This window comes from Taeniopygia guttata, chromosome 2 (assembly GCF_048771995.1).
Source record: "Taeniopygia guttata chromosome 2, bTaeGut7.mat, whole genome shotgun sequence".
Taxonomy (NCBI): domain Eukaryota; kingdom Metazoa; phylum Chordata; class Aves; order Passeriformes; family Estrildidae; genus Taeniopygia; species Taeniopygia guttata.
Window position 1 is genome coordinate 189958 of NC_133026.1, and position 13848 is coordinate 203805.

General features: G+C 39.9%; 1 protein-coding gene across 4 annotated transcripts in view; it reads right to left on the reverse strand.

Moving 5' to 3' along the window:
• The window catches only part of SMARCD3 (SWI/SNF related BAF chromatin remodeling complex subunit D3), a 79266-nt gene that overhangs the window by 16258 nt on the left and 49160 nt on the right, over positions 1 to 13848 (reverse strand). For all 4 annotated transcript variants that reach the window (XM_030264075.4, XM_030264073.4, XM_072925205.1 and 1 more), the window contains 5 exons: positions 12441 to 12563; positions 5111 to 5233; positions 3217 to 3312; positions 2623 to 2724; positions 950 to 1111 (listed from right to left, as the gene is read on the reverse strand). In XM_030264075.4, the coding sequence (XP_030119935.1) occupies positions 950 to 1111; positions 2623 to 2724; positions 3217 to 3312; positions 5111 to 5233; positions 12441 to 12563 (606 nt within the window). The remainder of the gene's footprint in view (positions 1 to 949; positions 1112 to 2622; positions 2725 to 3216; positions 3313 to 5110; positions 5234 to 12440; positions 12564 to 13848) is intronic.

Below are 13848 nucleotides of genomic sequence, written 5' to 3' on the forward strand. Positions count from 1 at the left end.
AAACGAACAAGAGAATGACTATATAATCCTGATCACTTTGGTTCTATATCCCTAAAAATACCCATGAATCTCACAATTATTTTGTTGCATTTTGTAGTTGCAAATGTGCAGAGGTATCTTGAAATTTACTTCAAGCATTGGCTACTTTGAACTGTTGTAGGGCAATTAATAACAGAAAATAAAAATATAAAAAGAAAACTGGGATACAAGTTTCATCACAACATTTACTTTCATTGCTTGCTAAAACATTATTCATTCATTGTAATTGACAGTACTTTCCTTACATGGAATTATTTCACAAACCCTACTTTCAATTACTTTCAAAGTAAGTCATGTGTGCCTGAAAAACAAAGCCAGGTAAGACAGTGATAGCTCAGTTAACATTACCTTTCAAAAAAAACCCATAATCATATCTACAGAAAGGGTGGCAATGCTTTTATGTGGCCTTCTTGGTTAATTCTAGAGGTCACTGTGCAAGACAAAAAGACTTAACATGCTACTTTAAAATATCATGGAGATCTTTAAGGGCATTTCATTATCTGAAGAAGATTTACAAAAAAACAGCTATTCTAATTGTATCTTCCATGTCTTCTTCCTTCATAAATAGGGAAAGAGAAGGGAAGAAAACAGGTCTACATATGATGTGACAATCAGAATCAGCAGATTATTTCTTAGCATAAAATGATAAAATGGAGGAAAAAAACCCATCAAATCAATACAGAAGTCCTCCTTCCTGGAAAGGCCACAACTTTTGTGGAAGTGCTGAACCACCAAATGTAGGGGGTTTTGACAACACATGGCACATAGTGGCTGCTGAAAACCATTCAGTACTGAGGATACAGCAAATCATCAAGGGAAAATAAGAATCAGTCATTTTCATTCACACCAAATTTGTGGCTGGATATTAGAGTTTGCTTCTAAAGAGCTACTGTGTCCAAAGAAGAGTTACCTGCTGGAAGTACTTGTCGCAGTTAATGTATTCCTTATCGTGGGAGTCTTGCAGCTTGTTTGTTTTGATGTACTGCCAGAGAGCCTGGATGATGGCCGAGCGTGTCTGCGTGTGGATCCCCAGCAGGCGGGCCAGCCGCGGGTCCAGCTTGAACTGGGGTGGCTGGAACAGAGAGCCAACAAGGTGGCAGTACAGAGCAAAGCAGACAGACATGCAAGGATGAAGGCTCGGTTTTCATCTCTGGGGACTCTGCTCCTCAGGAGACGTATCTCATTCAGTGACAGAGATTGCAAAAAATACAAGTTTATATTTTTGTGTCCCACCATTGGTGCTCTGGAAGAAGGACCTTGTACCCATGCTGTGCACACAGACTACCTGTAGCACATGCTTCAAATAATAAAAACTTGCACAAAGACTCAGGAAGAATTTTCCCTTTCAACACTGATTTGACTTATGGGAATGAGAGAAAAAAAGAACAGCGCTTCCCCTCAACTACTGGAAGTTAACCACAGAGAGAGAGAAGGAAGGCAGGATGATGCTTCCACAGCTGCTAATAACTGCTGTGTCACATCAACACACTGTTTTGCAACTCTGTTCAAGCATGAACATTCTGGTGCACACCAAAAAATTTACCCAACCACAACCAGTCAATGGATTTTATTTCTTTTCCTGATCTCAGTGATACAATTCAACTTCCCTGTTCTCCGTCTCTTGTAACATAAACCTTGGATAATTTGGAATTGGATGCTTCTTCAAGTGCGTACTCATACTCAGGTTTAGTATTCACCACATTATTAAGCAAGCATTACTCTGATGGGTGGCAGTTCACCCAAAGCTAGCTTTATAACAAATCAGGACCTAAGAACAAAAGAACATCTATTTTAAAGCATAAATTTATAATAATGCTGAGCATAACAAACATCCTCATATTGTCTTAATAGCAAAAATTCTCACTGCCTATATCAGTATTTCAGTTAGCCCATATGCTCCCTAAAACAAATAAAATTTTCTCTCTGTTAACATAAAATGGAGTGTCTATATCCTGAATAGATGCTATTTGCCTGGAGGTAAAAGAAGGTGGCAGAGAACAAGTTCTTAAAGTTACACCATCAAAATGCATCTGAGCCTGAACTGTCATTGAAAAGGGGATCCCATCTACTGGCAGCAGTGGAGTTTAACAACTAACAGTTTCCTTAAGACAGCAACATTTCTTCAGGGACAGTTTCAGTCAGATAAGCAAGCTCCACAACTGCAGTATCCATCATTTGTGCCAAGGTAAGGCTGCCACAGCTACACAGCTAGTTCAGGTATCACTAGCAAAAGCTTCTTTGAATGTTTTTTTAAAGAAACACACGCATAACTTGTGTACAACCTATCTGACTATTCTCTAAGAAGCTAGAGGAGGAAATGCATATTTTTTCTGCAGATGGGCAATAAAAATACTAATTATAATGCCAAGACCAATATTTTGCTAGACTATATTAGAAACTCACTTGATTTGTCCCCTTTAAATTTTAAATAATCCATCCATTTAGTATCATTCTAACTTCAATGAACCATGTGACACTGCAAGGACAAGTATATTGGATTTTGAGGTGTGTGACAAGATGAGTTTGCTCAGTTACACTAGGTCCCAGTGGCTGTATGTTTCAGGCTAAAAGCAGTGCACTGACCTGGTAGTCCAACATGAGGAGTAATGTACATCGCACGCTGACATCCCCAGGTCTCTTCACCTGGAAGCCATCTGTTTCCTGGGTTGTGGGAGTTCTGTGCCACTAACAAAGGGAAAAACAAAATTGTTGGTATTTTTTTCACTGATGTCCACGGAGGTGCATCTTGAGCAGTCTCGGACAAGTGCAAGCTTTCTGAAGATCTTGCAATCTAAAAAAGAAACCCGACAACAAAAAAACCAAACCACAACACCCACCCCCCCACCCCCATCCACCCCCTCAGTCATTTCAATTCAGCTTCACTGCAGAATCTGCTCTGCTGTTAACACACTTTACATGTCAGGAGAAATGTGCACAATATTTTCATCTTTTCATACACTCTGTTCCAAGGTGTGCACTGCAACACTAAATCATCTATGGTTTTAGAGACGATTCCTTTATCAAACATTCTTAAGGATAACGGAATTTTGAAAACTTTGAAAATACTTTAAATGAGATAATGAATGTAAAGTCCCTTAAACAAGGGAGGCAACAGCTGCCAGGTGTTTATGTGTGCCAGCAATTGGTTTGTACACAAAGGGTGCACAGCCTTCTCACCTCCACAAGATGATTGTCAGGTCCATAAAGATCTTTGTCCAGTTCAATAACCAAACTCTTAAAAAAAGATGAAAACTTCCGTTTCTGTTTGCTGAGCTGTACAAGCAGAAGAACCAGACATGTATAAGGCTACATTTGTTAGCTTGTGTTGTAGACTTCTCAGTCTGTCTTGAACATTAAATCCCATGTAAACCACAAGTGTGATCAATCTAATTGAGTTCTCCCTCTGACAAAAACAGGCTAAGATGCACAAATCTCTACAGCAGTGGAACAGTGCATATTTTAGGGAAGATTTCCTTGACTCTTAATGTTATTGAAAAGGACTGGTCTGTAAGGTGAACATGGCATCTATGAGAAACATCCAGAGAATGGCCATGAAAATTATCCCAGGACTGGAGCACCTCTCCTGTGAGGACAAGGCTGAGAGAGCTGGGGTTGTTCAGCCCAGAGAAACACAGGTTGCAGGGAGTATTTAAAGGGGGCTTGTAAGAAAGATCAAGGGAGACGTATTACCAAGGTCTGTAGTGACAGGGTAAGGGGCAATGGTTTTAATGAAAGATTTAGGTTTGGACTGGTCTTAAGAAGGACATTTTTTACTCAAAGGGTGGTGAGGCACAGTTTGCCCACAGAAGCCCTGGCTGCCCCATCCCTGAAAGTGTTCCAGGACAGATTGGATGGGGCTTTGAGAAACATGGGCTAGTGGAAGGTGTCCCTGTCCAGGGCAGTGGGATGGAATGAGATGGTCTTGAAGATCCCTTCCAACCCAAACCATTCTATGATCCTAAGTCCTCTGTATACCTTTCTTTTTAACAGCCTGGTTTTTTTTGGTGGTTTTTTTTTCTTTTTTTTTTTTTTTTTTTTTTTTTTATGAATGCTAATTTCTTGGTCTGATTTATCAGATTACAGTAAATTTTGCAGACTGGTCATACACTAAGCAAAACTATTTCTTTTGAAGTATTTTATTTTCATTTAATTATCAGTATTTGTTTTTTACTGCACAGCTCATACTGTCTATATTAAAAACTAGAAGGTCTATCATTAGCTGACTCCACAGAACACAGACCACAGGATTCCAATTTATTTCTTTATATTTAATGCAGATAACACTTTATTAAAAAATGCTGGCAATTAAAAAGCTGTGTTGTTCCAAAAAAGAATCTCTTTCTTTATTGAAATTTATGCTCTAATTTCTAAACTGAATTTGTCTAACTTCAATTTCCAGATGCTGCACTTTATCACTACTTCCTCCTCCAGCAAGATTCTGATTCATGTAGTTACCTCCAGACAGACTGAAAGCCTTACCCTCTCCATGCATGCATGTTCTCCATCTGTTTAGCCTACAAATAATAGCTTGTGAAATCTATTCAAATAGATGATGCCTTTATTAGGAAAGTCCAGCCTTCCCTAAGGAGACCTAAATCCACCACTGAGGCTTCTGAGGACTTCATCATGGCAAAATGTTTCTTCCATCCTTGCTCTAACCATTCACACACTGTGTTGTACCTCCTAAGAATATGAAATACTGCCTTCTCCTTGTTATCCTGCTCTTCACAAGAGGCAATGCCCACTGTAGGCCAGAATTACCACACCTGCTGTAACCTGGACCCTGACATCTCTTTAAAGTGATTAATCTCAGCCCTCTTCTCTTCACTTCCTCCTACCTCTCCTGTCCTTATGTTTCTCATTTTCTGCCTCATTTTCTGCTGCACTCTCCAACATTCCCATTAGGGCCTTATTCCTCACTTGGGTTGGGCACAGTGCCTTCCCAGCAGCAACGAGTCAACACTACCATTCAGATATGTCTTGTCTCAGCTGATGTCCCCAGTAAAACCTACCACCCCAAAGGACAATCTTTAGATCCTGCCAGCCCCAGTGAAGCAGAGATAAGTCATACATCATCCAGGAGCTTCCCCTCCACGCGCAGCTCCCACGAAGCAATGCTGCCATCAGAGTCATCAGCATCTGATTTTGCAGGATTAAATGTGTTGGAGATGTAAAGTCTCAGTTTCCGCTTTTGCTGTTATGCACAAAGAGAAGGGAAAAGTATATATCCAGTTTAAGTTCAGGATCTGAGGAAGCTGCATGAAAGGTGATAATTGCACACGTAACAGGGATTCTCCATGTTTTGTACAGCTGCACCAGATGTATTAGAATTTAAGATTCTGTTATATGCACAAAAATATACTGAAGAGCTGAATCTGAAAATTCCTTTCAAAAACTCTTGGCTATACAAACATGCTGAAATTCATTGTAAATGGAGGAAGACAGGAGGTCGCCATGCCTAAGAAGTGATACATCCTATACTTCTGGATTAGATAGCTGAGAAATCATTGTGAGTAAAGCATGATATTATGTCCTTTCTGGCTTCAACCTAGCTAGATTGCTAAAATTCAGCTGCAACTCTATTGCAACACAAATGTCCTTCATAGGTGCATCTGTTCAGACTTGAAAATGGCAGTCACAAATACAGCTCATGCTGCAAATTACCTGCCAGGCACATCTCTGCCCATTCTGCATACTACCATCATGCAGCATCCAGTAACAATGCTGCAGACACACCTGAACACACCGACACACACACACCGACTGCCTTACCCTCCTCTTCACCCCACCTGCCTTCACCCTGAGCAAACATGCTGCAGCTCCAGCTTGCTGGGAGACCTGAGTGAAAAAAGGACCCTGCTTCATCCCTAACCCAGGTGCTCAAGTCTGTCAGAGATAAAATAATGCTAATACATTGTCATTTTTATAGACCACCTGAAGTTTTCCAGAAACTGTAGTGGCTTATGGCTGTATCATTTCTCAGTGCCCTTCCTCCCATGCATCATGTGGAAAACCCAGCTATTAAGTCTGATGCATGGATTCCAGAAAAGATTGTTACAAAAAATTACTTTGGGACTCTAATCTCCCATACCTATGTAGAATACAATGTCAAAAAGGCTACAGTTGTCAAATCAATGCCATCAAAACAACATAAGAAAGGAGCAATCTTGTAAAGCTTATACACACATTGGAGAGAACGAGTAACATACAGCAGATTATACAGCATAATCTGGCATAGAGGAATGGGATAGGCAGAGATGTATGGCTGAAGAGGAACAGGAAAATTACTGCATTTTGCCAAATCTGGAGTGACAGAGAGGTTTGATAGAAATGGAGTGTCAACAGTATGCTCTGACAGGGAACAGGATTTTCCAAAGTGCTATCAGTGCAGAAAATGATAGGTTAACAGAAAACCATTCTTGTGAATCCATGTCTTCACCATCCTTTCCCACAAGATTTCTGTTGCCAAAGTGCTATTTCATAATATAATTATATTATTGACCCCAAAACTCTATTTAGTGTGGTGGATTTGTGAAGGACTTCACATTTCTAAACTCAAAACTCTTCCAATCACCCTGGACATTTTATGCACCGTTCCTGAATTTTATCCCCACCTGGATTGCTCGCAGAACTGTACTTATATACACAAGCAGGCTTTTACTTAACAGGCATCTAGCGTCACCAGCACCACTGGCTGCTTGTAAGAGCTACCTGGGAATGGTAGCTCTTCTGCTCCCAGACATTTTGGGAGGCCGTCTCCTCTTCCAGGTCCAGGAACTAGACAATGGCTCTTGAACTTGGCCTACATACCCTTATTACCAACAGTGGTAATGCATACTTTGTGCAGTGGAATTTAAAAAAATTAAATGTAGAAATCCCTAGCAAAATTTCAGAACCGTGGCTCTACAGCCAGGAACAGTTACTTTGGACCCTTAAGCTCCTTCTCTCCTACTGTGACTGTTCTCCTGGCAGCTGATTCACACTACCATCGAGCCTGCAAAGCAAGACCCTTCGCAGAGACCCAAGAGTACAGAATGAATCCCACATGAAGGGATCAATCCAACAACAACTCCAGCATGCACAGCTATACTGCTGTCATAAGGATGTCCAGTCTTGGAAGACACCAGTTCAGAGATGAGATATAGTCAAAACTGAGCTCAAAAAAGAAAGATACCAACATGGTGCTTGGTGGGGTTTTAGAGTAGAGGCCACAAAGTCTCTTCAGCTGCTGATACACACCAAAACCCACTGCATTTGGTTCACCCTCAGTAGCCCTGTGTTCCACAACAATGTCAAGTTCATATCCAGAAGGCTCTCAGAATGACATATTCTTCTGTTTCCAGTTGAGCAACTCCATCTCATCCAGGCAGGAAATGATAAAATTTATGAGCAACTTGAATGCTTTGCAGCTTAAATAAAGCAGTGGCAAGAAGCCACTGCCCTTCAATAAATTCTGCAAATTTCCTAGCCTGGTGCTTTATCACACAGACCTATCTCCTCTCTGTATGGTGGATTCTCAGAGAACAGAAGAGCAAGCAACCAAAGGATTCTCAGTAGCTGGGAGCAAAAACTAAAGAGAAGACTTACAGCTCTAGGGCAAAAAGAAAGCATAACATTTCATCTCTTCAGACACCAGAACTTTACCACCCGAAAAGGCAAAGCTAAGCATGGGAAACTTCACAGAGACTTGATCAACATTGTGAATCAAATAATCTCTTGTCCAAAAATCAGTAAATGCTTGATCTCCTTGCTCTCTTAGAGCAAGACACTGATCTTTGACTCAGCTTCAGCAAAAGGAACTTAAAATAGCAATCATATTAAAATGAAAAGTCTTCACTTAAACCCATTGTATTTTACTTACAATTTTTCCTTGAGAAAACAAAAAGGGAAAAAGCAATCATATGTAACAGATGGTCATGTCAGCAATGAACTCCTGCAAAGGTCTCAGCACAACTGCTGGGCGAGCTCACGTGAAATCAAACAGATCTGAATGGGAGGCTGACAGGAACGGTGGAGCAGCACACCTAGAGCTTGTTCTTTCTTCAAGTTCTCTGATGTCATCTTAACACAAATCAATACAACTTTACGTTCAAGTAAATGGCTGAAATGCTGGAAATCTGTCAAATCCTTCAGAAAACCTTCCCTGGTTTACAGTGTTACTTTTTTTTTTTTTTTTCAGGTTCCATTAATATTGAATCCCTAACAAGTTGAATCAGAAAGTTAAGCACCTGATGACCCCACGATCTGTGTGCTATCCCCCAGACAAATCTCCATCAACTGCTGAAGTTAGTTTCCTTCAATGAACTCTCAGGTGGATCCAAAACCTCCCGGACACTTCCAGGGAAGTTGTGCTTGGGATTTTAAATAAATGAACAAAGTTATTAGCAGATAGTCTACTGCTGACTGACTCAAGAAAATCTGAGTGCCAATCTGGTAAGCAGTACTGTGTTAAGTGCTCTCTAAGTATATCTTAAGGGTGAATTTCCATGAACCTCAACATAGCATAAAAACCTCAAGCAGAAATCACAGAAAAGATTGAAATCTGTGTTTCTCCTTTTGCATATACTGTAACCATTTCCTGGTCTCACAGAAAAAAAAAGTTCTTAGAAAGCAAAATGAACAGTGGTAGCATGGAAACTAAAAATCAGGAGACAGAAAAAACAATGGCCACTGTTTGATCGTTATGAAATACCCAAATTAAATGAAGAATGTCCATATCAGAGCTGGAACATAGAGGCATCTTGCTCAGAGCAGGAGCAAGATACGTCAAAATTTGTAGAGGAAACAAAATTAGTTAGGTAACTCCTGAAAAAAATGGACATGAACTTAAAAATGGCCAATCCAAAGCAGAAAAACCAGTAACTTAGTAGACTACACAAGTATCATGAATAATTAAAAGGAATGAGACAATACGTACTAAGTTCAAAATTGCACCAACACATGAAAAATACTTGCAGATAGTTCTATAAAAGTGTAAACAACAACAACATCAAAACTCAAAAAAAGGTGAAGCAAATACTACTGAGGAATAAAATGGAAATTTGTATGCACAACAGTCTACAAAATCAGCTGTAGCAGCTTATTTCATAGTTGTATATTGTACTTCCTCAGGAGAGAATGAGAAGTTGTATAGTGACAGGTAATAAGAAGAAGCCAGGTGCACTGAAAAGTTTTTTTTCTACAGTGATTGGGAGGAATTAATTTTTTACCTGAGAAAAGAGAACATTAAAGAACCTAAAAGACATATTTAAAACACTGACTGATTAAAGGCGATAAGGTGTTTGCATTTTCCTTATCTCATAATGCAAAAAGCAGAACACATAGAATTATGCCACAAGACAAGTGTTTCAGAAAAAAAACCAAATTGCTTTCTGGCAACAATCCAATATCAATTCCTCAGTCATCTTAAAATCTGAAAGTGGGAGAAAAAAAATCTCAATTCACAAAACTAGGGAGAGAGACACTATAATGGTGTTCTGATGCTACTACTTTTTTTTCACCTAAAAATGGAAAACCTGGAAGCAGATCATTTAGTTTGCAAATTGCAACTACACACATATCTGGTAAACTGAATGTCTCACATCAGCTCACTGCAAAAGAATGACAGTCCCTGGATGACAGTCTCTGGTTTGGGTGAGATGAAAGTACTGTTTGTGGTGCCAGGACTTGGAGTAGGAGCCGTGCTTGTGACATGGTCACATCCCACTTTCAGTCAGAAGACCCTGGTTCAGGCTTTGGGATGAAAATCATCTCAGTCTTATAATTATGTTTATGGTGACAACTTCTATCTCAGGGTTACACAATGCAGAGAAATAAGCATTTTTAGACTGTTATTTATCTATTTTAAACATACACTTCTGTATGAGAAGAATTGTGCCCTGAACAGCACTGCCTACACCAACTTAATCTCTCAACCATGAAGGGAGCCAAGAGTAACGAGCTCACATATAAATGAATGAAATGGCTATGTCTATACTCAGCCAAATAAATCCCACTCCCAAAGTCTACCATGGTCTTAGAGCTGCACAGATTTTCAGTAATTCATTATTTAAGGACAGTTAGTGGTCTGTTGAGTGTCTGGTTTCCATTTCCTTCAGGCCATGGAGTTTGCTGTATCTGTCAAACAGCCCTGTCTGCCTGACTACCTCCTAAAAGCTCTTTCTGGAATTCTCACCATGTGGGTCTTCCATGAAGTCAGTACAAGGACACTTGCTAATGCTGCTCTGCAGACAAGGAATTCTGAGACTCTCATGAGAGATGCAATCCAAGAATGCAGGACTGGCTGAAGAAGAGGAGAGTACACAGCAGTGTCCAACCAGCAGGAAACTGCCAAGGCAAGATCTAAACTGGAAAAGCTGGCAGCTGAAGAGAGCTGCTGACAGCAGTCAAAGGAGCTGACAGGTGGGGAAGGCCATTTTCCCCTTCAACAGCTGCCCAAACCCCAGGTCTCCTCACTTCTTGAGCCATCCCACAGCTGTCATCTGGTTCAAGAGTGCAACTGTTCTCAGGAGATCCAACTAGGATCAACAAGCCAAACATATTTTATGCACTGTCTTCATAAAAATAATGCTTTAACCAATTATCCCTAAAATTTCCCCAGAATAATTAGTCTTCAGACAGAAAAAAAACCCCAGCCTGAGCAGCACTAGACCGTAAATCTGTGGTTCCCTACAACTGTTTCTAGCTACAGCTCAATCACTGTAACAAACACTGTAACTGCAACTACAGCTGAGAACTCTGAGAAATCCTACATATCACCTACATAATTTCACATACTTTAGACAAATTCATATTTCTCCTAGGATTACAATTCCAGTTTGAGAATCACTGTTTTAAGGCAAATGTTTCAAAATTACAAAAGCTTTGACAAGAGAAGGAAATGCAGAGATAACCTCTATTGCTGTTACCAATTTTGCAACTACAATAAAATGGAAATACTTAACATTAAGAAAAGCCCAAGTTTATCTAGGTTTAGCCCTATTTTGACAGGTCTGATACTTATATGCTAGGATTACCTATACATGAATTTGGAAAACATGTTTTCCAAATTCATGCATAGGTAATCCTAGCATATAAATTCTCATCTGATCATTCTCTAGATGTTAACTGGGTAAATGATATTTAAAACATGTTTGCTGAGCCCTAGATGAAAGCAGAATTTTCTGTCTACAGTTTCTGTTGTGCCTCCTACACTCTTCCCTACCCAGACACTGAATATCTCAATAGCACAGCTTACAGCTAGGACCTTGTGCACTTGTTAATTCCTAAAGGGTTTGCCACAGCATAAATAACTTCCTGATTTAAGAATTAAGTCAAAGTCTTCAATCACCTTTAAATATGGCCAGATTCCTAACTAGTTTAAAAGAATTGTGTTCAACCTGTATCAAGAAGGTAAGACAAATGATTTCTTCTGAGAATACTATATATTATGTGCAACACTTTTTAAGAATGAACTCATGATTTAGACCATCCAGGATTCAGTTTCCTTTCTGTCTAGGAGGTGTTAATGGACAACAGAATATTGAACTTTGTTGGGCTGACCCCCATCACTGTGGTACAGACAAAAATGATAGCTTTGTGTCATGACAGACATATAGCTACAAAACCCTTCATTCTATGGGAATTATTTGAGGAATAGAGTATGAGCTACCCAATACAGTCACAAGAACTTAAATGAGACACAAAAATAAATTCTTCACAATGAGAGTGGACAAAAAATGTAACAGACTGCCTGACAAGGCTGTGAAACCTCCACCCTTACAGATTTTCAAAACTCAACAAGGCCTTGACAACCCTGTTTTTAACAGAAGGTTGAACTAGATAACTTCCAGTTTCCTCCTGTCTAAACTATTCCATGATTCTAGACTCAGAAAACTTAGAAGCAGACCTTTTCAGTGGGATATTAGGAAGAGCAAAGAGCAGAACTTTATCTAATAGAAACTGGAGAAAATATCATCCATTCTTTTCTTACACAAATAATACCTTCTGTAAGTAATTCTTCCCATTGTATGTTCTGTTACTCCACAAGTTCCACTTTTGACCAAATCTGAATTGGAAACGTAATGCATACCTTTGGCACACCCCTCTAATCTCTTATTTCCTCATTTTTTATTATTTTAATGCAAAGTTCCCAAACCAGTTTTTATCTATCCTTTATTTATCCCTAGGCTATTATTCCCCTTATTAAAGACTTTCAGAAGCTAAAGCTGGTAACAGCCACAGAATTTTCTCTACCACTTTTCTATGCATACCGACTCCCAGCTGTTTGCTCTTAGGAGCTCAGCCTAACACATTCCAAAGCATTTCTGCTAATGGGACTTTTACTCGAAAGGTATTTCCACCATTTACTACAAGAATTATTTTCTTCCTCTGACACAATAGACACATTTTTCACAACATACCTTCATTGGCCTCTTCAGTGCTTCCTGAATATCCACACGCTTCCGCATAATGGTCTGGTCTAGTTTGCGCTCAAAGGCCAAGAGATCCATGTAGGCCTGAGACTCAGGAACCAGCTCCCGGATCTGAGAAGGAAGCAAGGAATATCCAAACATTGGAAGCAGGAATCTGCCATGTCCCAGAACAGCAACACCGACACATTCCCAGCCCTTGGACAGGTGTGCCCAGGGGAGTTCTCCCCTGACAGCAGCTCCCAGACATGTGGCAAGTCTCAGTGCCATGGGACAAGCACAGACTGAAGAGCAGGAGCACAGAACTGAGCCTAATGCATTCTGGAAGACCCTGCCTGAATCCATAAAGTCTGAATCATGGCTCTTTTCTTTGAGTGAGGCTTAGCCACCAATCCAAAGTACAGTGAGTTTGTCCTGTTCAAAACTGGAAAAGTGCTGCATCTCCCTAGACTAAAGGTGTGGGGGGGTGTTCATGGTGACATTTCAAAAACAAGTGTCACCCATTGTAAGTAAAAATTGCCACGTAGGATGCCTGCCTTTGTTGGCACATCTTCCTGGCTGAGGTGAAATTGACCTTCATGTCAACGTTTCAACATGACCAGCTATCAGGTGTCAACTTATGATCCTGCCAACTTTTATTGGTATTTTGATACATCAGTTCTATTGATAAACCCTCTTTTTATTTTCTCTTTTACAAGGAAGTTAGCAGAGGAGGGGATATGAAGTAGGTTGGAAGTAAGACCTAATGAACTGAGCTTAGAAATGGGTAAGTATACCCTTAAATGAAAATGTTGGTTCTGAATTTGGAATAACTCATGCAGGAAAACCATAAAATGATACTGTAAGTAATGAAAATAGATATATTAGATAACCTTTTCTATTTCTACAATATTCACTCTAGCTTTCACTTATTCAACTAAAATATTTAACTGCTATAATAGTCCCACAGGAATTAAAAGTGAGTTGGTATTCATGTTGTGCTTTAGAATCAGTTAGTTACAGTTAAAATTACAGTTTATATCTGGTGTAAGGTACAAACACCTATGTGAGAGACACCAGGCATGCACCTATTCCCTGTGTTCTGCAAGGACATAAGAACTATAGCACGAGGTCACGCCAATAGCTGGCTCTCCTAGTATTGTGTCTCTGACAAGGCTTCAAAGTTGCTGCCTTTTAGTATCCGCAAGAGCCCAAGACAGAGCATTCCAGAACCTCACCAGGCAACGCGGGAAGAAGAACCTCCTTTTGCTCATTTGGAACCTGCCACGAGCAAGTTTCATTTGATGCCATTTCCCTGCACTGCTGGAGCAGCAGCGGGAAGGCATTCCCTAGGCACCTTTGCTGTATGTTTTACAGGTTTTTGACATACCTTTCTTAATAAATTTATTTTCCAGCCTGA